The 26,183-nt window shown below is 40.8% G+C and overlaps 1 protein-coding gene across 3 annotated transcripts in view; it reads right to left on the bottom strand.

The window, feature by feature from the left end:
- The window catches only part of rad18 (RAD18 E3 ubiquitin protein ligase), a 285,566-nt gene that overhangs the window by 22,084 nt on the left and 237,299 nt on the right, over positions 1-26,183 (bottom strand). For 2 of the 3 annotated variants that reach the window (XM_043708543.1, XM_043708544.1), the window contains 2 exons: positions 23,705-23,749; positions 16,943-17,005 (listed from right to left, as the gene is read on the bottom strand). In XM_043708543.1, the coding sequence (XP_043564478.1) occupies positions 16,943-17,005; positions 23,705-23,749 (108 nt within the window). The remainder of the gene's footprint in view (positions 1-16,942; positions 17,006-23,704; positions 23,750-26,183) is intronic. The other variant, XM_043708545.1, reaches the window with a different exon arrangement.

Genomic DNA, 26,183 nt, shown 5'->3' on the forward strand with positions numbered 1-26,183 from the left:
CCCCCTCACAGACCTAAGACACTCTGCACTCACTACACACACACATACACTTTCTCACACTCACAACCCCCAACCCAGACAGACAGACAGACACAAAGACCCACATGCACACATATATTTTGTGGGGTGAATTTGTACTTGCAGGGTTACATTGTACTTTGCTCAAAAACTGCATGAATTCATGTAAAACTATGAAAGGCTTAACAGACAATCAATTTTTCAATGTATAATTTCAGTTACATCACACTGTAAATTTTTGCTATAAATTCTGTGTTAGGATTGAGCCCTCCACTACCACCTGATGAAGGAGCGACGCTCCGAAAGCTGGTGTGCTTCCAATTAAACCTGTTGGACTATAACCTGGTGTTGTGTGATTTTTAACTTTGATTTTTTTTAGTCTATATGCAGATTAAAATCTGCCAGGATTATCACTATACCTTTCTATTACAGTCGAGTGCACACAATTTTGTTGCTTTTCGTCAGCCTGTACACCTCAAGAGTCATAGAGATGTATAGCACGGAAACAGACCCTTCAGTCCAACCCATCCATGCCGACCAGATATCCCAAACCAATCTAGTCCCACCTGCCAGCACCCGGCCCATGTCCCTCCAAACTCTTCCTATTATGATACTCATCCAGATGTCTTTTAAATGTTGAAACTGTACTAGCCTCCACCACTTCCTCTGGCAGCTAATTCCATACACATACCACCCTCTGCATGAAAAATCTGTCCCTTAGGTCATTTTATATCTTTCCTCTCTCACCCGAAACCTATGCCCTCTAGTTCTGGACTCCCCCACTCCAGGGAAGAGACTTTGTCTATTTATCCTATCCATGCCCCCTCATGATTTTATAAACCACTATAAGGTCACCCCTCAGCCTCCGACACTCCAGGGAAACTCTCCCATAAGCTGCTTCTTGCCTTTACTATTTCTCATTTCTACCCAATATGCTTGGGTTCTTGATCTAGGGGGATCCCTCTGTGTCATATTAATTAACAGAGCCACTCTTGCACTTTTTCATATCTTCTTGTCTTTCTTAAATTCAATGTACCCATCAATATCCAAGACCCAATCTATGGGTTATTTGGAAGGGTGATCTGATTGTACTTATTTACTTGCATTTACACTATCAATTCATCTGTCTTGTTTCAAATGCGATGTGCCAATGCCACTGTCCCAGGAACCGGACTGCACTTCATCCAGTCCAGTCTTTCAGCCACATATTCATTTCTCTCACCTTTATCTGCTCTGTGCCTATTTGCATGTGGCCCGGGTAATAATGCAAAGATTATTAACTTGGACATTGTGCATCTTAATGTGAAATCTAGCTCCTCACACTGACGATGCAGAACATCTTCGCTCTTTCTTACCTATGTTATCGGCACTCTGGTGCTGAGATGGCAACACCACTTGGATTCGTATTCTTTGCAGTAGAGTGCAACTTTAAGTCCCCTGACTTCACTGTGTCCTTCTACCACTACTTCCCTTTTTGCTTCTCCCATTTGAATGACTTCCTGTACCACGGTCAGTTAGCTTAACCATTCTGCTGCCCTCACTCTCATCCAAACAAGAGCTGTTGGCAATGCAAAGGCTGAGCATCCTAAACTCCTGCTCTCTGAATCCCCTTAGCTGCTACATGAATAGTCACATCTTCCTTTCCCTGACCAATAAGGACCATATTGTAAGAGGTGCTCTTACCTCCCAGAGTAAGACCATAAGACAAAGAAGCAGAATTAGACAGTCTTGCCCATCAAATCTGCTCCACTATTCAATCATAGCTGATGTTTCTCAATCCATTCTCCAGCCTTCTACCCACAATCTTTGATCCCCTTATCAATCGAGAACCTATCTATATCTGTCTTAAATACACTCAGTGACTTGGACTCTATAGTTTACTTTGGCAATGGGTTCCATAGATTCACCAATCTCTGGCTGAAGAAATTCTCCATTTCAATTCTAAAGGGTCATCCCTTTACTCTGAGGCTGTGCCTGTGGGTCTTAGTCTCTCCTATTAGCGGAAACATTTTCTCCACGTCCACTCTATCCAGGCCTCTCAGTATTCTGCAAGTTTCAATCAGATCCCCTGTCATTCTTCTAAACTGCATCAAATAACAGACCCAGTGTCCTCAACTGCTCCTCATATGACAAGCCCATCATTCCCAGGATCATTCCTGAGAGTCTACTCTGGACCTCCTCTAAAGCCAGCACATCTCTCCTTAGGTACAAGGCCCAAGAGAGCTCAATAATCCAAATACGCTCTGACCAGAGCCTTATATAGCCTCAGTGGTACATCTCTGCTCTTGTCCTCTCAAAATGAATGCTAACATTACATTTGTCTTCCTAACTGCCAACTGAACGTGCATGCAAACCTTAACAGAATCCTGAACTAAGACTCCCAAGTCCCTTTGTACTTCAGATTTCTGAAGCCTTTCTCCAGTTAGAAAACAGTCCATGCCAATTTTCTTCCTACCAAAGTGCATAACCTCAAACTTTCCCAAACTGTATACCATCTGCCACTTCTTTGCCCACTTACCTAGCATGTCCAAGTCTTTCTGCAACCTCTGTGCTTTCTCAACACCTGCCCCTTCCACCTATCTTTGAATAAAACATCCAAGTAAATCTCTCACTCCCTGATGTGATGCAGTGCCAGTGGATCAGTCTCCAGCTGATCAACCGAATTGAAGATGCTTGAACTCCAAAATCGTATGCAGATCTGCTTCGCCTGGATCACACTGGCATCCAGGAGCTCCAACCCTTATTTGTAATGAGGGAGGCTGCTCAGGCAAAGAATAAGGAAGCCCACACTCAAGACAGATAATCAACTTCTTTGATCTTTCATTTATTTTCTGCCTAATATTGATAGGCATTTGGATGTCTGAATGGAAGAGTGACTTAATGCTTTCAGACTAAGGACAGGGTTTTTAAACAGTGTAGTTTCCACTTAAGATAAAACTGAACAGTAATGTTTAAATAAGACTGGCACACACTGCAGTCTTAAGAGAACTACCATCAAGTGAAATAAAAGTACAGTGGATGCTGGAAATCTGAAGCAAAACACAAAGTGTTGCAGAAGCTCTGTGGTCTGGTAGCATCTGTGGAGAGATGTACAGAATTAATGTTTTGAGTGGAATATGACTTATGAAGAGTTCTGAGAAAGTGTAATTTCAGATTCCAAACGTTAACTCTGCTTCTTTCTCCAGAGATACTTCCAGACCTCTGCATTTCTCCAACACTGCCTGTTTTTATATCATCAATATCAACTCAAAGTGGCTACAGAATATTGGATCAGCACCAACATTTCTCATCTGTTTAAGCAAAGCAAAAATAAAAGTCTCAGCAATTCATTCACTGTCAAGTTTTGAAAAATGGATTTATTTAATGTTTTACTTCCACGAGAATGGTTTTGTGTGACCTACAAACTGAACAAGATAAAAGGCGGAATCTGTGCCTGAAATCCAACCATGGGGCAGCATGGTGGCTCAGTGGTTAGCACTGCTGCCTCACAGCGCCAGGGACCCAGGTTCGATTCCAGCCTCAGACCAACTCTCTGTAGAGTTTGCACATTCTCCCTGTGTCTACGTGGGTTTCCTCCAGTCCAAAGATATGAAGGTTAGATGGATTAGCCATGCTAAATTGCCCATAACCCTGAGGGATGAGTAAATTAGGTGCATTAGTCAGAGGTAAATTTAAGGTGATAGGGTGGGGGAATGTGTCTGGGTGGGATACTCTTTGGAGGGTCGGAATGGACTTGTTGGGCCAAATGGACTGTTTCTTCACTGTAGGGACTGTAGGGATTCTAACTTCTAAATGTAAGGTCAGTTTTCATGTGCAGAATATCCAAGGATGTTATAACAATCTTAAAATATGTGCAGCTACTGTACAATCTTACTGAATCAATTCCAAATTCAGAACTGAGTAGTGGAGCTCTATATGGAATTGTTTATGTGCCTTAATTTCCAGTCTTATCCAGGTCTGCAGGTTGAACATTTCCAACATGTCATGATCAAAGGGTCCTTTGTGTAATTGTTTGGAAATGAGTTCAGATATGAGTGGAGGTTCACAACAAAGAGCTGACATAAATCGGTAGCTGCTAATGCTCGAGATTCAACCTGGCTTTGTGACCATGAGAAATGAATGGAGATACAGCAAGAATAGTTAGCTGTCAATCTTAAATCTCAGAGCAGGCAGGTAGTTTGCGTTGTAGATTCAGGAGAGATTAGCTGTCTCCATGATACCTTGTTTGAAATTTTGTAAGGTGTAAACAAGTAATAATTGTGGTATGCTTTGCTTTATTGGTCAGAGTATTGAGTACAGGAGTTGGGAGGTCATGTGCCACTGTACAGGACATTGGTTAGGCCACTGTTGGAATATTGCGTGTAATTCTGGTCTCCTTCCTATCAGAAAGATGTTGCGAAACTTGAAAGGGTTCAGAAAAGATTTACAAGGATGTTGCCAGGGTTGGAGGATTTGAGCTATAGGGAGAGGCTGAACAGGCTGGACTGTTTTCCCTGGAGCATCGGAAGCTAAGGGGTGATCTTATAGAAGTTTACAAAATTATGAGGGGCATGGATAGGATAAATAGACCGAGTCTTTTCTCTGGAGTCGGGGAGTTCAGAACTCGGGGGCATAGGTTTAGGGTGAGAGGGGAAAGATATAAAAGAGATCTAAGGGGCAACTTTTTCACACAGAGGGTGGTGCGTGTATGGAATGAGCTGCCAAAGGAAGTGGTGGAGGTTAGTACAATCGCAACATTTAAAAGGCATCTGGATGGGTATATGAATAGGAAGGGATTAGAGGAATATGGGCCAAGTGCTGGCAGGTGGAACTAGATTAGGTTAGGATATCTGATTGGAATGGGCAAGTTGGACCACAGGATCTGTTTCCGTGCTGTACATTTCTCTGACTCTAATGATCAAAGAATCCGTGTGGAAGCAGCTCATTCGGCTCATCGACTGTCCGAACTGCATTCTGCCCAGCCCCACCGCCCCTCTACCCTCTCCTTATAACCTTGAATTTCCCACAGCTAATCCACCCAGCCTGCCCATCCTTGGGCGTTATGAACAACTTAGCACAGCCAATTCCCAAACTGCACATCTTTGGACTGCAGGAGAAAACTCACACAAACAGAATCTGTAAACTCCACACAGACAGTCGCCTGAGGCTGGAATTTGTTTTTTCTCTATGAATCTCATTCAAGGGAATGAGCCAAGAAAACATGTCCCATCAGCAGGGTGAAGTGCAGGCTACGGCTCGGTGATCCCCAGGCATGAAATGGTCTTGATATTTGACCAAAGAATTAATCTTTTAATTGCTTTTTTTTATATTTCAGTTGTGATCTGATAAATGGCATTTGATGAGTCTGAACAACTACTTCTGCTTCTGTGTTTCAGAAGCTTGCCATTACCAAATGCAGAGCGGAAAACATTGGCACAGACATAATGCTGAGATTCGCAACTGGGATAAACTGGCAGATCTCCAAGAAGACAATCACGGAATCTCAGTTCTGCAATCTGCAGTTTTAAAGCAGATGAATCACTCAGTGCCAAATTTATAGAAAGAGTTTGGTGTGTCAATTAGGAAAAAGTAATTCACGTTTTTTGCAGTCTAGCCAGCTGATCACTTCATTTCACTTCAAACTAATTCACGAAAATACTTTCTTTGTGAACATTAAAATTGTTGTATTCGCTAATGGATAAACCTATAACTGACTAACTATTAACCAGACCACCAGACTGTTGCCACTAACATAAAAACTGAATGGCTACACTTTGATTAAAGCTACAGTAAGTTGCTCGGAGCATTTATTTTTCTAAGTTTGACATCATGTCTGTGTTGCCTACATGAGGAGATGCAAAAATACTTAGAAGAGACAGCCAAATCTTTGAAAAATATGTCATGAATCATTGGAGCTATTATCTGAAATTTCCATCCAATACCCTTTATAGATGCAACATGCAATAGCAGTGTGCTCCTGCAAGACATATCAACTGTAGACAGTTGACTCTTAGTTCTAGTTGTATTTCAAGAAAACAGACAGTATGCTTGATATGCTCAATGATTCATCACCGAATGGTTTTAATCAAAACGTATGTTGTATATTAATTTGAGGCTTACATTCATATTTGCTCAATGGTTCACTATATTAAAGGATGGAGGAGAAGCAATGAGGGTAGAGATAGGGTTATTCAAGGAATAATATACTCCCTGCTGCACACCATCTGTTGACTTGTGAGATGGTGGGGTTGTGAAAGAAAGAAGATCAAGAAAACTTTGCAGTGTATTTTTTCTTCTAAATCCTAAAAGACATCAAAAGCTGGTCTAGACAGTCATTTATATAGTGTTATTGGAATAAGGTCAAGTTCAACATACATAGTTCCAGTGTTGATGCAATCTATTGTGACTTAACATTAAAAAACTCTGTTGCCAAGGGATAATTATTGATTAGAGAAATTAGTGGGGGCTATTCTAACTAACTATTACTACATGCTGTATCAGCGTGGCATTTAGTATGATCAGGCAGTTTGAATAGTTTCCATTTATTGCAAGTCACAGGTGCTTAGATGAATGTTATTAGTAATGCTTCAACCTTCCACCTCCAAGGACAGCTGTTTTACATCCAAAGTGGGAACTTTAATCAAACCTTGAGGCACTGAAAGAAGGGATCGGACAACAATCTTTGCCTTCTCACTTAGAAACGGATAGCTTGTAACAGTGGATTTAAGGAGACCTTGCTCTCTTGTCAGTCAGGAAAGTCGAGATACTTCAGATTGAAGTAATGTCAAAAACAGGTCCAGTTTGTGCCCATTGGTTCAGGGATCCTTCACTTGGAGTCAGTTCCCATGGTGACAAGTGTGCTACTTACTGTATTACAATATGTGTAGCAGTAGCAAACAGACATAATTCATTGGAAGTCTGGGTGTTCATCAGTCTCATCTCAGTAGTGTTTTTCAGTCCACTTTCCAACAAGACAGAAGTGACATACATATCCTACATACAAGTAGTCTAATGTCTACTTCCCAATTTACATCATTATCTATTGGGCAAGAATGGTGTTCTCCAAATCATAGGAGTTTTGTCATCTGCTTCAAATAGTAACTGCTGAAATGGAATTGGAGACAGTACCCCGACTATTAAGACCTTTTTCTTAGGTTCACACATACACATTTCCACCGTAAAATGAAATAAAATAGTTCTCTATTCATAAAGTTGGGGCAGTTTTGTAATAACAAAGAAAACTAATCAGAGATTTGGTCAAGGTATTCCAAATTAATAAAAAGTTTGAACAGAGTAGTTTGACAAACATTAATTCCAGTGATCAAGATGACATGTGAAATACAAGAGATTTAGGAAAGAGAAAATAAAACAAATTTTATTAGGGGTTGTGTGGCTTCAAACGCACCAGGTGAAAGTGGGCATTGAAGATTAGAGTCAAGATTAGAGTGGTGCTGGAAAAGCACAGCAGGTCAGGCAGCATCCGAGGCGCAGGAAAATCGACATTTCGGGCAAAAACCCTTCATCCTGAATGCCTTCATTCCTGATGAAGGGCTTTTGCCTGAAGCATCGATTTTCCTGCTCCTCGGATGCTGCCTGACCTGCTGTGCTTTTCCAGCACCACTGCAAATGCACCAGATTTAGTGCTTGAAGCAAAAACTCTGTGAAATTAAGTACATGTACAATAACAAACTTGTATTGATATAAAACCTTTAACATGCTGAAATGTATGGAAATATTACAGCGACATTATAAAACAAAATATGGCACTTAGCAATGCTAGTAGGTATCAAGGGAGATAAACAAAAGTATAGTGTGAAGGAGGTATGTTTTAAGTAACACACTGAAGGAGGAAAGTGAGATAGAGAGAAAAATTTATGGAGAGAATTTCAGAGTTTATAATCTGATGACATGTCCACAAACGACAGGAATTAAAATCAGGGAAGCTCACAAAACAGGAATTTGAAAAACACAGAAATCTTATGAGGATCGTAGGGCTGGAGGAGAGGAGGAACTAGGCCGTGGAGGGATTTGAAAACCAGGATAAAAATTGAGGCACTATTAAACCAGGAGCTGGAGTACGTCAGTGGGAACAGGAGTGACAGAGGACTGGCAATTGGTGCAAGTTAGGACACTGGTAGAAGAGTTTTGGATATCCATATGGATAGAAGCTAAAAGGTACTGCAAGTTTGTAAAAGGAAAACTGGGGATGGGGGAAGAGGGAAGGGTATGGGAACAGAGCAGGCATGCAGGATTTTGATTGCTGCATATATGAAAGGTAAATGTCAATGCAGACACACTGGATGGAATGGAATCATTTAGTGTTGTAAATCTCAGTATATAAGTTCACACACAATTCACTGGTGGCATAGTGGTTAGCACTGCTGCCTCACAGTGGCAGGGATCTGGGTTCAATTACACCCTCAGGTAACTGGCTGAGTGAAGTTTGCACATTCTCTCTGTATCTGCGTGGGTTTCCTCTGGGTACTCTGGGCTCCTCCCACAGTCCAAAGATCGGCAGGTTAGGTAGATTGGCCATGCTAATTTGTTACACTGTTTGGCATTGGAGATAGGGCTGAATTTTAAAAACAAATAGAGTTTTGACTTTCAATCACTATCCTGTAACTCCAGGTCTGGATATTTGCACTGAGTGCAGGGTAGTACTTGCTGACATTGTCAAGATTTATATGTAGAGAAAGCGGATTCAATCTGTTAGAGTTAAGACTCCAATTTAATCAATGTTGTCAGGGAGGAGACCAAACAGGCGGGAAACTGAGGGAGAAAACAAAACCAAATTCAATTCATCTCACAAATGCTTCTATTAAATTTTTAAAGTCTGCAGATTGCACCATTAAAATTAAACCCTTGGTGTAGAGCATCAGCACAAATAATACCTGCTATGAGCAACAAATAAGCCTGAAGCAACTTCAAAATATCACAACAGGCTATTATACAATGGATATCATGAACTGCAATTTTACATTGGCTTTTTTTTTATAAAGGAACACAATTAATTTCAGTCAAGATAATGACTTGTAAACGCGAGGTATTATAACCTACATCAAAACTTTGAAAGCAATAAAAACAGAAGGAATTTCTGGTCAGCCAAATGATTGGAGCTTCTACCATCACTATCCATTGCACCAGGACGGGTGTGTGAGTATGAGTGTGAGTGAATGTGAGTGTGAGAGAGAGAGTGAGTGAGTGCAAGTGAGTGTGAGTGCCCTGTCCTCCAACAAAAGAATGGAAGAACATCACCCCAATATTATACTGTAGCTGGCAATCGAAATCACACAACTCGTGTCCAGTAACATCTGCTGAAAATACACAAAAATGCTGACCATTAAGAACCAGACTGGACTCCACTCCAATTTACTCCATGTCTAAATAGCTCACCAACAGCTGAAATAGCTGCAAAATTTACACCAGCTTTAACATCACAGGCGGTTGGCACCACATCCACAAACACTCAGTAGCAGCAGTATGTACTATCTACAGAATGTACTGCAGAAATTCACCAAAAATCTTCAGACAGCATCCTCCAAACCCACAACCATTTCCATCTGGAAGGACAAGCAGCAGGTACATGGGAACACCACCACCACTTGCAAGTTTCCCTCCAAGCTACCTACTATCCTGACTTGGAAATATATTAGAACTAGATTTTATTGTCACGTGTACTCAAGTACAGGAGTACAGTGAAACGTGTACAAAGTCATCATTCTCCAAGATTTATGATAGAAAAGACAAAATTAAAAACAAAAGGAGAAATAAGGGAAGCAGAGCCAAAGAGAAAGGAATGGTCCAGATCACTCCTGCCGCCTCCACCATGAGTCCTGAGACACCATGAAGCCACTGGCTTACTGCCAAAAAAGTAAAGCTCTAAGGTTTTGTTTTATTGTCTGTGAATACTCAGATGCAACGGGTCCCTGTGTGTAACCCCGCTAGACTGTTGGAATGTCACTGCCTCTGTCGTCAGGCACCTGGGCCTAGCCACGGCCTGAAGTCTTGTTTCAGCTTGCGTGTCTGGACCAGTGACTACAGTCATAATCATAGAAATGTACAGCACAGAAACAGACCCCTCGGTCCAACTCGTCCATGCACACCAGATATCCCAACCCAAGCTAGCCCCACCTGTCAGCACCCGGCCCATATCCCTTCAAGCCCTTCCTATTCATATACCCATCCAAATGCCTTTTAAATGTTGCAATTGTACCAGCCTCCACCACTTCCTCTGGCAACTCATTCCATACACGTACCACCCTCTGCGTGAAACAGTTGCCCCTTAGGTCTCTTTTATATCTTTCCCCTCTCATCCTAAACCTATGCCCTCTAGTTCTACACTCCCCCACTCCATGGAAAAGATTTTGTCTATTTATCCTATCCATACCCCTCATGATTTTAAAAATCTCTATAAGGTTACCCCTCAGCCTCCAACACTCCAGGGAAAACAGCCCCAGCCTGTTCAACCTCTCCCTATAGCTCAATCCTCCAACCCTGGCAACATCCTTGTAAATCTTTTCTGAACCCTTTCAAGTTTCACAATATCTTTCTGATTGGAAGGAGACCAGAATTGCATGCAGCTTTGACAAAGTGTCAGTTAGACTCGAAACATCAGCTCTTTTCTCTCCTTACAGATGCTGCCAGACTTGCTGAGATTTTCCAGCATTTTCTCTTTTTTGGTTTCAGATTCCAGCATCCGCAGTAATTTGCTTTTATGCAATATTCCAACAGTGGCCTAACCAATGTCCTGTACTGCCGCAAAATGACCTCCCAACTCTTGTACTCAATACTCTGACCAAAAAAGGAAAACATACCAAATGTCTTCTTCACTATCCTATCTACCTGCGACTCCAGTTTCAAGAAGCTATGAACCTGCACTCCAAGCTCTATTTGCTCAGCGATATAGAGAAGACTGCAATGGGAGCACCAGATACAGTAAAGTAGGTGAACCACTGTCTCACTTGGAAAGATTGTTTGCAGCCCTGGATGGAGGTGAGGGGTGTGATGTATTGGCAGGTTTTGTATCTTTTCCAGTGGCAGGGGAAAGTACCTGCCGCTTCGGTTGGGGGGAGGGGGGTGGGTTTGGGTGTTGGTGTGGAGAGATGGGACGAACCAAGGATCGGCAGAGGCAACGGTCCTTACGCAAGGCAGAGAGGGGTGGGGAGGGGAAGATGTATATTCACAATTATCTTTTGTCTGAGGTTATGATTTGTGATCATGGTGATGTACAGCTATGGTATCTGAACAATGCACAATAAGGAAGGATTCAACTTGTTAATTCTGCATATAAACTGCAAGGAAAATCTATAACATGGTCACGTGGGAAACACTGAAGGTAGGTAAAGAGGTAAAAGAGAGAATACACGGTCAGCAGGGAGAATACAGAGAGATAAGGATAGAAGTGAAAAGAAAAATCGGAGGGTCGGTGTGGACTGGTTGGGTCGAAGGGCTTGTTTCCACACTGTAGAGAATCTAATTTAAAAAAATCAATCAGGAAAGCAAAAACTTACCTATGAAATTAAATTCTCAAGGAACATACAATAATCAAATATTTATCAGATACATGAATGAAAAATGATAACTGTTATCAGAATAGAGGCTAAAAAAGGATAAAATCACAGACATCATGGATGGATTGCATCTATGCATTTTAAAAGAATTCAGGCTAGATACAGACAGGGGCACAATCACACATACTTAATGACACATTAGAAGGTCGAATGGTAGAGCTCAGAGGGCTACTAACATTATACCAAATTTAAAAAGAACAAGACAGAAAAAGTGGAAAGAAAAAAAGAGAAAAAGTGCAGAGAATAACTAAAGGAAGTGTGAGAAAGCTAACAGAATCCCTCCTAAAGCAGTAAACAGTAAAACAAAAATAATGAATAGTCAGCATGGATTTTGAAGGGAGAGTCTTGCTTGAGCAACTTCGTTGTCTTTACTGACGCTTCAAAAAAAATCAATGATTAAAGTAATGCAGTGCCTTAACCATTACGAAGAGTCGTACCAGCTGACTCTGTTTCTCTCTCCACACACTGCCAGACCTATTGAGTTTCTCTAGCATTTTCTTTATATATTTCAGATCTCCAGCATAAGAAGTATTTTGTTTTTATATTATGTCTAACACCGGAATAAGGCTATGATTGGGTTTCACTGCCGAACACCAAGGCTGGTAATTAAACAAAAATGTATTTTTCTTCTCAATTCACACTTTGGTTATATTTCTCCAATTTCTATCACTGATGCTGATATCAATTACTAGTAATGAATGATATCTATTTGAGAATATTAAAGAAAGGAATAAATGTTACATTTAGTTAGGAATGAAATTCAATTTACAAGGGTGATCAAACTATGAAATATATTCTATTATCTTGTATATGCACACAATATTTCATTTTGAAATGCTGACGATAATGAAATAATGAGAACCAATGAAATAAAACACTTTGTATGGTCAATAATACTGACAACTAATGTTTTTCCATGCAATTCTTCCATCGACAGACATAGACATAAATCACACCAAATCGATTCAAAATACCCAGAAACAGTGACTATGATTGGAAAAACAAACTGTAACAAACATGCAGCACGGTGGCTCAGTGGTTAGTACTGCTGCCTCATGGCGCCAGGGACCTGGGTTCAATTCCAGCCTCGGGTGACTGTGTGGAGTTTGCACAATCTCCCTCTTTCTGCGTGGGTTTTCTCTGGGTGCTCTGGTTTCCTCCCACAATCCAAAGATGTGCAGGTTAGGTGAACTGGCCATTCTAAATTGCCCACTGTATTCAGGGATATGTAGGTGCATTAGTCAGGGGTAAATGTAGGGTATTGGGGAATGTGTTTGGGTGGGAAACTCTTCAGAGGGTTGGTGTGGACTTATTGGGCCGAAGGGCCTGTTTCCAAACTGTAAGGATTTTACATTAAAAAAAAGTCTGCTTATATCTGGTAACTACAAGTAAGCCATTGGGGACATAAAAGCATTTACGCAATGTACAGATTCCCTGTCAATTGCTCAGTCAATGCTGATGAAAAGTCATCAAAATGAAACTTTAGTTTTGCACTGCTGCCTGCACATGCTGCTTATTTTCAGCCTGAAAGGTCACAGAGTCATATGTGGGGTGTGTGTGTGTGACCTTTTAGAGGTTTACAAAATCACAAGGGGTATGGAAAGGGTAAAAAGACAAGGTCTTTTCTCTGGGATGGGTGAATCCAGAACTAGTGGGTCTAGGTTTAGGGTGAGAGGGGAAAGATTTAAAAAGGTCCTAATGGGCAACTTTTTCACACAGAGGGATGTACATGTATGGAATGAGCTGCCAGAGGAGGTGGTGGAGGCTGGTTCAATTACAACATTTAAAAGGCAGCTGGATGGGTACATGAATAGGAAGGGTTTGGAGGAATATAGGCCAAATGCTGGTAAACGGGACTGGATTAATTTAAGTTGGACCAAAGGGCTCTGTTTCCATGCTGTACATCTCTATGACTCTATGTACAGCACAAAAACAGACCCTTCAGTCCAACTTGTCCACATTGACCAGATATCCTAAATTAGCCCAGTCCCATTTGCTAGCATTTGGCCCATATCTCTCTTAACTCTTTCTATTCATAACCTATTCAGATGTCTTTTAAATGCGGTAATTGTACCTGCCTCCACCACTTTCTCTGGTATCTCATTCCATGCATGCACTTTCCCCTCTCACCTTAAACCTATGCCCTCTATATTAGGACTACCCTACCCCGAGGATATGACGTTGGCTATTCACCCTATCCATGCCCCTCACGATTGTATAAAAGTTCTATAAGGTCACCTCTCAGCCTCCAACGGTGCTGGGAAAATAGCCTCAGCCTATTCAGCCTCTCCTTATAGCTCAAATCCTCCAACCCTGGCAACATTCTTGTAAATCATTTCTGAACTTTTCACAACATCCTTCCTGCAGTATTCCAAAAGGGGCCTATGAAATTCTGTGACGTGCATATCACCGAAGCATTTAAACGTGAAGGAGAAAGGCCAGAAGGGTTACTGGACCCGAAATGTTAACTCTGCTTCTCAGCAAAGATGCTGCCAGACCTGCTGAGTTTCTTCAGCAACTTTCCTTGTTTTATAAATCTGTGTAGAATGTTTCTGCTACTAACACCACCAAATTCACCCCAGATCCCCACTTTATGTTGATCTTGGATTTAAGCAATAATTCGTTAAAACAAATTAAGGACTATCATGGCACATGTTAATGCATGGAAGAGTTTTATCATCATTAGATCCTGAACAGTCTGCCGATCTACAAAATACGATCTCTTGCAAGTGTGACGATTTAGGGCAATATGGTGGCTCAGTTGTTAGCACTGCTGCCTCACAGTGCCAGGGAATCAGGTTCAATTCCACCCTTGGGCGACTGACTCCGTAGTGTTTACACATTCTCCCTGTGTCTGCATGGGTTTCCCCTGAGTGCTCCAGTTTCCTCCCACAGTCCAAAGATGTGCAGATTGGATGGATTAGCCATGCTAAATTGTCCTTTGTGTCCATGGATGTGTAGGCTAAGTGGATTAGCCATGGAATATGAGTTAAGGGGATGGGTCCGGGTGGGATGCTCACTGGAGGGTCAGTGTGGACTCGATAAGTTGACTGGCCTGCTTCCACACTGTAGGGATTCTATCATTCTATTTTAAAAAGACCAATTTATTGTTTTAGAAACTTCCAAATTCTTAAGCACTCTGTATACAATTTATAACTTAATACGAAAGTGATGATCTATATGCACCAAACTGCGTGAAAAACAAGGAGAGGTAACACAGAGTCTGAAATCTGGAATCGGCTTTGATAAAAGCAAGAATGAATTCCTGAGTGCGACTAGTTTCAGTGCTGCCTGTCTGAATATACAGTTTACATTTCAGCAAAGAAATCACAATGCTTTCTTCAAGGCATCAGCTTTCCATAATTTTGTTCTGCTGGACTGCACTTCCCATGTGAAAAACACTCTTCAGACAATGAAGAGCTGTTTCTGTCGTAAAGTAAAAAACACAGGACTTGGGGAAGATTTCTCTGAGAATCACGATATAGGATCGTCAGCCTGAATGAATGAACTACTTCAATTTGATTTCTTCTAATGTTGCAGCTCCTCCTGAGTACTGCACTGGTATTAGCATAGATACACGGTCCAGTCTCAAGAGTTTACTTGAACTCAGCAATTTCTGACTCTGAGGTGAGAGTGCTACTGACTGAACCAAGGCTGAGACCATACCATAAGTTAGATTAAATCTCTTAGGTATACTTTTAGCAAGCAAGTAGGAAGAGCAGAAAACTAACAAGGTGACTAAAGGAGGGAATGGTAAGTACCTCATTATCATCATGAACTTCAAACAGTATTCCTACTTCCTACTGACTTCTAGGTTGTGTGGATAATGACAGGTCTCAAACAGACAAAAGACAATTTCACATCCTCAGCAAAATTGTTCAGCAGTTTTCCCAACGCACGGAAATTCCAAAGATCTAATTTCTGACCAGACATCCTTTAGCAAATGCCTATTGTAAATGATTGACTTTGTTGTACAATTAGTCATGAAGCAGACAATATTGTTCTTTTTTTTAAAAAAGAATGTTTAACAGCAGTACAGCTGCAAAGACTGTCTGGTTCAATGAACTCATTCCCTCCAAAAAGCATCAGACCTGCCATTCAACTCCCTCCACTTTGTGAAAGAGATGCTAATCTCCAAATGGATAGAATTTCATTCAATTACTAATTCTGTGGAGGAATGAGACTTGTCTGATCACTAACCTTGTTGTTTTCCAGATTCTTCAACAAGAATCCATTACAAAAAATTGGACTCAAAAAGGAAACTAATAAACACACAAGAGGGGGTCAACAATAATGGAAGCTTTGGAAAACTGCCTTACTAAACATGGAGCTTAATGCGCTTGACAAAACCTCTTAACCAGAACAGTGACACGAACAGAGCAGGTCCAGCCATCTATTCAAAAGTTGAAATCGACCAATTCCTACTGAGAAAGGCAGGATTGCCAACATTCTTTTCTTCCCACTATCCCCTGCTATCCCCCAGCTCCAGACAGAATTTCACCTCTCCCCAGCAATGATGTAGAATTGTACTTCAGCGATGAAGTGCACAACAGCTGATTTTTAAAAAAAAAAATTATTATTCAGTGGGAGCAGAAAGCTTCTGTGATTTCCTCCAAACCCCATCTTCGATTTAATTTTAACATCAGCAAAACGCAGCAACTGGGATCATTTTTGGTTTCCCAGGCCACGTGGCTGCAGTCTGCTGTCATCACTGCAGGCTTGGGTTGCTCATGGACATGGCGCAGTATCTCTCTCTGCCGCCCTTCAGAATATTTACACTCTGTTACAAACATTCTCCCTGCTCGTGACTTCTTCTCGAATGGGTGAACGAAGATGCTGGGCCCGGTGATGAATAGTGAGTCCTATAACTCATCAGAGGCTCCCCAATTAGACATATGATTCATGACAATCCCTGTTGTAGCAGCAACGTGATTTTTATCATTAGGTCCCACCTTGACCTCTCTCTCCTGGCACAGTTTGTTTCGTTGAGCACCTCAAATGCATTCCGAGATTACAAATTTTTTTGCCCACCTTCCATCCAACCTTCTTCAAGAACTCCACCTTCAGTGTCTGTACTGTAACTCACCATTCTTTGTTTGCCCACAGTCTCCTGCTAAACATATTATAAGAAGCTAAGCTCTTATTGGGATTAGAATGATACTGCACAGGTCAAGAAGCTGAATCATTAAAGAACAAATTTAAAATCTGTGTACAGAATATTTAGCTGGCAGGGTTTAAACATCAGCTGACGGACCAGGAGGTATTTCAGAGAACATTTTGCTGAAATTATTCCGAATGAATAAAGGAAAGCTGGGGGACGCAAGTTGAAAATGAAAAGCAATTTTATCTGTGAAATGCCAAAATATTGTACTCACATGTTTGGCAAGTCTGCAGGTTCCTGGGAATACTCAGGATCTCTACATATATCAGAGATGGAGCTGTACAAAGAGAACAAAGGGTTTGAATGAAAATTCTGAAACAAGTTAAATACATTCATACTTTGGAGAAACCTGACCAAGATACCAAATGAGCTAAACAGTGATGTGTATCCAAATAGCAACAGTAATTGGCAGCAATTTGCTTTTCACTACTAAATGAGAATAAAACACTAATAATGTAATGTGATTTACCATGGAAATGGTGGCAATAAGATAAACAGGATCCAACATCGGATTCAATCAAAAAGATGGCAGGCATCAAATTACTGCTCGAAACACAGTCAATCCTTTGCTATATTCTGCACATATTTAATCTTTCAATTTCTTTTATTCATTCAGGGAATATGGGCTTTGCTGTCTGACCAAGTGTTTATTGTTAATTCCTAATTATCCTTGAGAAAGTGGTGGTGAACTGCCATTTTGACCTGCTGTCGTCCACTTCTGGACACACAAAGAGGTTACAAGAATAAGTCACTCAGTCCTTTCAGCTTGCTCTTTCATTCAATAAGATCACAATAATCCAGCCAATCTTTTATGCATGTCAACATGTTACCTCCAAACCACAGGCTTTTATTTTCCACAATAACCTTTGACATGGCACCTTATTGTCCAGAAATCTAAGTATGATATGCCAACTCGTTCCTTTTTATCTAACAACATAAGTAACTTTTTCAAAGAACTCCAATATAGTAGTTAAGCATGATTTCCATTTGACAAAACCCTGCTGGGTGTGCCTGATTAACCTGAACTTATCTAGGTGCCCTGTTACAGTGCCTCTAATAATAGCTTCTCATATGTTCCCTATGACAGATGTTAAGTGAACTGACCTGTAGTTCCCTGCCTCTCTCTCGTTTTAGAAAGAAGGTGTTACATTAGCTATTTTCCAATCTAAAGAAATTCTCCCTGAATCCAATCAGTTTTGGAAAATCAAAACTAAAGCATCAACTGTCACAAAAACCAAACAAAGAACTGCAGATACTTGAGATTTGAAACAAAAACAGAATTTGCTGGTGAAACTCAGCAATATTTGTGGGGAGAAAGCAGAGTTAAAGTTTCACGTCTGGTGACTCATCAGAACATCAGAATTCTGTTTTTGCATCAAGTATCACACTATCTACTTCTTGAGACCGTAGGATGAAACCCATCAGGACTGGGAGCTCGTCAATTTACTCAGTACCACATCCTTGTTAGTTGAAATCTTCTTGAGTTCGTCCCTGCCTTTCAATTCCTGATTTACAGCTATTCTCTCTCATGAAGATAGAAACAAAATTCTGTTTAATTCATCCACCACCTCTTTATGCCTCATTACGAATTCTCCAGACTCATTGTTTAATGAACCTACCATTGCTTTGTTAACTTTTCTTTTTTAAATATCTCAAGTGTGTCAAAGTTTGCGGACGATAGTAAGATGAGTGGCAGAGCAAAGTGTGCAGAGGACTGTGAAAATTTGCAGACAGGCATAGATAGTTTAAGTGAGTGGGCAGTGTTCTAGCAGATGGAGTACAATGTTAATAAATGGGAAGTCATCCATTTTGGTAGGAATAAGCAGTAAAAAGGACTATTATTTGAATAGCAAAACATTGCAGATGTTGCTGTGCAGAGGGATCTGGGTGTCCTTGTGCATAAATCACAGAAGATTGGTCTCCATATGCAACAGGTAATTAAGAAGGCAAATGGGATTTTGTCCTTTGTTGCAAATGGGACTGAGTTTAAAAGTAGGAGATTATGTTGCAAGCTGTACAGGTTGTTGGCGAGGGCACACCTGGACTACTGCATGCAGTTTTGATTTCTTTACTTGAGAATGGATGTATTGGCACAGGAAGGGAAGCAGAGGTGGTTCACTAAGTTAATTCCGGAGTTGAGAGGGTCAGTTTAATGAGGAGAGTGAGTAGATTGGGATTACATTCATTGGAATTTAGAAGAATGAGGAGGGATCTTATTGAAACACATACAATTATGAAGGGAATAGATAAGATAGAAGTAGAGAGATGTTTTCACTGGCGGTTGAAACTAGAACAAGGGTGCATAGCCTCAAAATTAAGGTGAGCAGATTTATGACTGAATTGAGAAGGAATTTCTTCACTCAAAGGGTTATGAATCTGTGGAATTCCCTGCCCAGAGAAGTAGTTGAGGCTTCTTCACTGAATATGTTTATAGACAATAGACAATATGTGCAGGAGTAGGCCATTCTGCCCTTCGAGCCTGCACCACCATTCAATATGATCATGGCTGATCATCCTTAATCAGTATCCTGTTCCTGCCTTATCTCCATAACCCTTGATTCCACAATCCTTGAGAGCTTTATCCAACTCTTTCTTAAATGAATCCAGAGACTGGGCCTCCACTGCCCTCTGAGGAAGAGCATTCCACACAGCCACCACTCTCTGGGTGAAAAAGTTTCTCCTCATCTCTGACCTAAATGGTCTACCCTGTATTTTTAAGCTGTGTCCTCTGGTTTGGCCCTCACCCATCAGCGGAAACATGTTTCCTGCCTCCAGAGTGTCCAATCCTTTAATAATCTTATATGTCTCAATCAGATCCCCTCTCAGTCTTCTAAACTCAAGGGTATACAAGCCCAGTCGCTCCAGTCTTTCAGGAATTGATCTCGTGAACCTATGCTGCACTCCCTCATTAGCCAGAACGTCTTTCCTCAAATTTGGAGACCAGAACTGCACACAGTACTCCAGGTGTGGTCTCACCAGGGCCCTGTACAGCTGCAGAAGAACCTCTTTGCTTCTAAAGCTACGAAAAATAACTTTTTGAACAGTAAAGGAATTAAGGGTTATGGTGAGAGGCTGCATAAATGGAGCTGAGGCCACGAAAAGGTCAGCCATGATCTATTGAATGGCGGAGCGGGCTCAAAGTACCTACTCCTGTACCTGGTCCTTATGTTATGTCCCAAGAAACTCTTCCTATCTGCTTTTATATTTTTAGCTAACTTTCTTTTGTATTCTGATTGTTCCCTCCTTATTAACAGTTCAGTGATTCTGTTAATATCCTGCCCGATCTTCTGACTTGCCACTTTTCTTAGCACAATTATATGCCGTGTCTTTGAGAATGATACTACCTTTGACTTTTTTAGTTAACCACGGATGGTGGATCCTTCCAAAGAATTTTTATTGTTGGAATTCATCAATTCTATGCTTTCTGGAATATGCCTTTGAATGTTCACCACTGCGTACTTATTAACCAGTTCACTTTCATTAGTTGTGTTTTCATGCCCTAATAACTACTCTTGTTTAAATTCAAAATACGAGTCTTGGGGCCACATGACCCTCCCTTGAACCATACATAAAATTCAATGCTTGCTACTACCCAGGAACAATTCCAATACGAATTCAGTAATACATCCTATCTCATTTGTCAAAACCAGGTCCAGTACAGCCTGCTCTCTGGTTGCTTCTATAACATGCTGGTCTAAGAATTTGTCCCAAAAATCTTCAATGCATTTCTCCTCTAGACTACTTATTCCTCACTGACTTTTCAGTCCACATATAGGTTAAAATCCCCCATTACTATACCCTTGTGAGAAGCTCTCACTGTTTCTTCCATGATATCCATTCCTACCATGTTGTTTTTGTTAGGGAGCCTGTACTTAACTCCCAGAAAGTGACCTCTTGCATTTATCATCCGTACATCGACTGTTTCTGTATCTTCATTTCCTGAATTTAGGTCGTCTCTCTCTCTCTATTGTACTAATATCATCTTTAGCTAACAGAGCCACTCCTCCACCCTTTCATAGCTTCCCAATTTTCCCAGTCTAGGACACCCTGTAGCCATGCCTCAGTAGATTGCACAGGGCAAGGTGTGAGACCTGTTTGAAGTTTACTCCATTTAGCAAGGTGACAGTGCCACACAACATGATGGAAGGTATCCCCAGTGTAAAGGCAGGAGTTTGTCTCTACAATGACTGTATCCAAGTATGTTTTTCCCTCTTGTTGGTTCTGTCTCCACCTTCCACAGACCTAGTCTGGTCATTATTTCCTTTTGGATTCAACCAGCAGTGCTGCTGCTAAGCCACTGTTGGTGATGTACATTCACATTCCCCACCCAGAGTAAATTCTGCACCCACGCTACCCTCAGTGCTTCCTCCAAGTGATATTCAACGTGGAGGATTACCTATTCATCAGCCTAGGAGGGGCAGTAAGTGGTAATAAGCAGGAAGTTTCCTTGCCTATATTTGGTCAGCTATCATGATACTTTCATAGTGCCTCAAATCAATGTTGTGAACTTCCAGGACAATCCCCCCACGACTGTTTACCACTTTGCCATCATCTCTGATGGTGATACAGAACATATACCATGATGTTGATAGTGGTGCCAGGCAGTCATATTTACGGAACCATACCTGATAGACAATATTGCTTGATTAGTCCCAGAGACAGCTCTCCGAATTCTGGCACTAGCTCCCAGATGTTACTGTGGAGCACCTTGCAAAGTTGACAAGGCTGAGTTTGCTATTCATTGCTGTTTCCAGTGTTTAGATCGATGGCAGGTGCAGCATTAAGTTTTATTCCCTTGGGACGTTTTACACGTTTGATACAACTGAATAGCTTGCCAGGTCATTTCAGATCTGCTGTAGGTCTGGAGTTACATATAGGTCAAACCAGTGAAGGATGGCAGTTTTTTTTTCCTATCAACCAGCAGAGAGTGTTAGTTGTTTGGGATGATGGGGGAGCAGACATCACTGGCAAATCTGATTCTGTCTGGATCCAGCATCTACACATTGGAGTGTTCAGTGGATAGTGACCAACTTCATGAACCATGGTTGGTTGAATATTTCCTACCCACGACTGCTAAGGTTAATCTCAGACAAAACTTAGTGGTAGTACTGGCACCTTACGTTAGATGCTTGGGGGTTCAAGTCTTGAGAACAAAGATTATCATTTATACTTTAAAGTCAGGAGAGAGTTCCACTGCTGAGGTTCCATCCTTTGGATCAGACATTAAGTAGGTCCAAAGATCCTTTTAAGTGGACATTAAAGACCTAATAGCACTACTTAAAACAAGAGCTGGGGATGGCTTTACCCCAGTATCCCTCAAACAACATCACTTACAGTGGTTATTTAGCCATTACCTCTTGCTGCTGTGTGATTTGCTGTGCCCCAACAGGCTACCACATTTGCTACTTCCAATAGATTAATGAATCACTATAATGAATATTCTGAGGTAAGTAAAGGGAAATATATAAAGTTTCCTTTCTGAGATTGACCATTTTAACCCAGAGCAGATATTAAATATTGAGTAAGTCCTGATGGAGTTCAAACAAAAGCCACTTTGAAAACAGATTTGTTAAATTACTCTAATGGGCAACATTTTTCGATAGCAATTTGAATTGCTCATTAAGAACAGGCTTTGTCAGTTTTCAAATTACTGATACATGCACAATGGCCTCACTGCTGTGAATTCAGGAAATGAGTTAATCTAGTCAGAGATGCTGCATTCTGCTGAATGCAAAAGACACCTTAACATATCACAACAGGCTCTCCTTTTGAAAAAAAGGAAAAAATGGCCTTTTGAGTCAGTTTCTCTGAATATGGACTGATTAATTTTGAAAAACACAATTTGAATTCTTGGCACAAAGGGATACATTTACAATTCCATTTTTACTTTGGCACAAACAAAAGGATATTTGCCAGTCTTTAAACCTGCATTGTTGCCATGAAAAAATTGGAACTTCTTAATACCAGATGCGGTAATTGTGACTCACTGCTGCTCAGGATTTCCCCGCGGCAATTCTACATATCAAAGCTGTGACATTTTATAGAATCCCTAGTGTATAGGCAGGCCATTCGGCCATGGAGCCCACACCCACCCTCTGGAGAGCACCCCATCCAGATCCACCCCTTCACACTATTCTCAGAAATATTATGCTACAATAGGTATCCACGTATATTTAGAGAATTAATTCAGACTACTTAGTCTTGAGACAAACACCCAATACCACAAGTGATATGGTTTGATGTACGAAAGTATTATGTAGATAACATAGACTGAAGCTAGCAATCCTCCAGTACTACAACCATTAAACATAGCGACATGTCAAATTGTCTGTACAATCAATACAAGAGAAAGAGGCCATGCTGTTCATTGTTTCTGAGGCATTTAGTTAAATCAGTAAGTATATAAAATGGAAGGGGGATCTTTTTGTGGTACAGTGGTGGTGTCCCTACCTCTGAGCCAAGAGGCCCAGATTCAAAACCCACCTGTTCCTCTGAGCTGGGTAATAAGACCGAAGGTCTTATTGATCAGGTTGATTAGAAACCAAACATAAAATTGAGGGATCTAGACATTGTGGATAGGAAGCTTCTAATCCTCTTGGTTGAGAGTTCAATAACCAGGAGGCATTGATTTTGGCAAAGCAGTGAATATGAGGGGAGAATTATTTTCTTCACCCAGCGAGTAATTGGGACTTAGAACTCACTTTCTGAAAAAGATGTAAAGGCAGAAACCCTCTTAATACTTGTAGAGTGCTCAAATAGCCATAACATACAAAGCTATGGACAAAAAAAACCCTAAAAAGTCATATTTGACTGGATGGCTATTTGTCAGCCAGCATGTGCTCAATGAATAGAATGGTCTCCTTCTGTGCAGAAGGTTCCTATCGATATTCAATTCCTTTTGAAAGTTACTATTAATCATCCTTTGCATAGTGGTACTGGCAGAATTGCCTCTTTAGTAAAGACGAATGCAACTTACTTTTTTAACACTTCAGCCATGCCCTCTATTATGGTAAAATTTCTCCTGTGAAGCACGAACAACATCATAGATTAGTTGGGTTGAATGGCCTATTTCTGTCCGATACCTTTCATGGTCTCAAATCAGTGAATGGTCAAGAAAACATGGCAGACAAAATATAATGTGGAATAATGAGCGGAGATCCATATTGTTAGGATGAACAGATGTGTAGAGTATTTCTTAAATGGTTAAAAGTAGATAGACAAAGGGACCTAAGTATTCCTGTTGACAAGTCACTGAAGACTAATACACTGGTGCAGTAAGCTATTAGGAAGGCCATTGGAATGCTAGCCTTTATTTCAGAAGGAATAGAGTATAGGAGTGCCACAATTTTGTCTCAATTGTATAGAAGCACGGCTAGATCACACTTGAATACTATGCACAGTTTTGGTTTCTTTACCCAGGAAGGATACTACTGCCATAGTGGGAGTGCGATGAATATTCAACAGACTTGTTCCAGGTTAGTGGACTGTCTTCTTAGGAGAGATTGGTTAAACTTAATCTGTATTCTCTCCAGGCTTGAAGAATGAGAGGTGAAACTACAAAATACTTCAAGGGATAGACAGGGTAGATGTAGATAAAATGGTTTATCCCCCTCAAATGGGAAACCTACAATTGGGGTGATGCAACTAAAATAAAAAAAAATGAGAAGTCATTTAAGACAGTGATGAGAAGAAATTTTGTTTTCACTCAGAGGGCTGTGAATCATTAGAATTCTTTACACCAGAGAGCTCAGTATTTTGGTATGTTTAGTATAAAGATTGACAGATTTAAGATTATCAGTGACATACAGGGTTATGGAGATATTATGAGTAAAGGCCAATGACCTGGTCAATCAGCTGTGATTGTGTTAAGTAGCAGGGAAAGCTCGTAGGGCTATCTGGCTGATTTCTGTTCCTACGTTCCTTTCTTCTCCATCAAACGACTCTTCATTGGTTAATGGACTATTCATGAAATTGTTATAATACATAAGATGGTCAAAATTTGGGGAGAGGTTTTGCAACAATCTGTGTCACCAATATTATTTGTTTATTTTTGAAAAAAGGAATGTACATTTTCAGGTAGTAAACAGCCAAAATGAACAAGAAAATGAAGCAGCCAATAGCACAGCAGTGAACTCTCAAGAACAGTGTTTGCGAATGTCCTACTGATTTAACTTAAGGAAAGGAACTTTTGCAAGTTCATTTGTAAGCACAGGGCACTGATGTCTGTAAGTTTATCGACCCGACATTAAAAGCTTAAAAGAGTTGAGAACCTTAACCATTTTTACCACTCCTACCGATCCAGGAGGAACCTAAGCATTAGGAATATGAGAAAAGGTGTGGTCTTTCCCATCTACAGCCGCCTGACTCCCCTCTAAACTTCACGAAAGAGAGGACTACAGATGCTGGAGATTAGAGTCAAGAGTGTGGTGCTGGAAAAGCACAGCACATCAGGTAGCATCCGAGGAGCAGAAAAATACACGTTTTGGGTAAAAGCCCTTCATCAGGAATCCTGACGAAGAGCTTTGGCCTGAAATGTCAATTTTCTTGCTCCTCGGATGCTGCCTGACCTGCTGTGCTTTTCCAGCACCACACTCTCAACTCCCCTCTGGACTTCCTCCACCACCCACTCTTTAAAAATTGTTTAAAGACACTCCTTAAAAATCCGTATTTTTGGCCAGGCTTTTCTCACCATCCTGTTATCTCCTACTTTGTGAAAAGGATTGCAATGATTTTACACTCCAATGGTGTTCTATAAATGCAACTTGCTATTGTTGTATACATCCTTCCCCCAGACCTGGAGAAATCTCTGGCTGGATCACAAAAAAGATGCAACGCCAACCTTTAAACAGCTGAAGAGATTTGAACTTGAGAGTCTCTGTTGGTTCTGGAGTCTACCATGCAACGAATCACCACTGGCATTGGACACAGACATAATAGGAGTCAAACATATCACAGGTACGTTACTGCAAGCACACTGGCCCCAATTTTTATTCGGATGTCGAGCCACCTAGTTTTCTTAAAATGACAATGGAGTCCTGTCTTCAAATACAGTTTCCACCATTTTTACCATGCCTGAGGGGTAACAGAAGTGAATTCTAATTTGCGCATCTGTGGTTCAAAGAGACAACAGGGGAAGGACAGGGACAGAATCGAATACAGTTCCCCATCATAAGTGCCTGCTTTGCCAGAGACATGAAGTAATTGTTAGCAACTGCATGCTGCCTTGTTAACTTGTTGAACTCGATAACATCAAAGATCTGTAGAAATTCACAAAGGTAAAGCTTTCATATTAATTAATGTTCGATACACACTTGTCATGAATTATCGACAAGAAAATTGTTGTAGCCTTTTCCCTGCATTGTTTGAAATGTTTAGCAGAACTCCAGATTTCTGTGGATTGCTGCTAAAAATAGTAAAAGTATCTGACAGAACTGCAACTTAAAAAGGTGTTAATG

Source organism: Chiloscyllium plagiosum, chromosome 18 (assembly GCF_004010195.1).
Source record: "Chiloscyllium plagiosum isolate BGI_BamShark_2017 chromosome 18, ASM401019v2, whole genome shotgun sequence".
NCBI lineage: Eukaryota > Metazoa > Chordata > Chondrichthyes > Orectolobiformes > Hemiscylliidae > Chiloscyllium > Chiloscyllium plagiosum.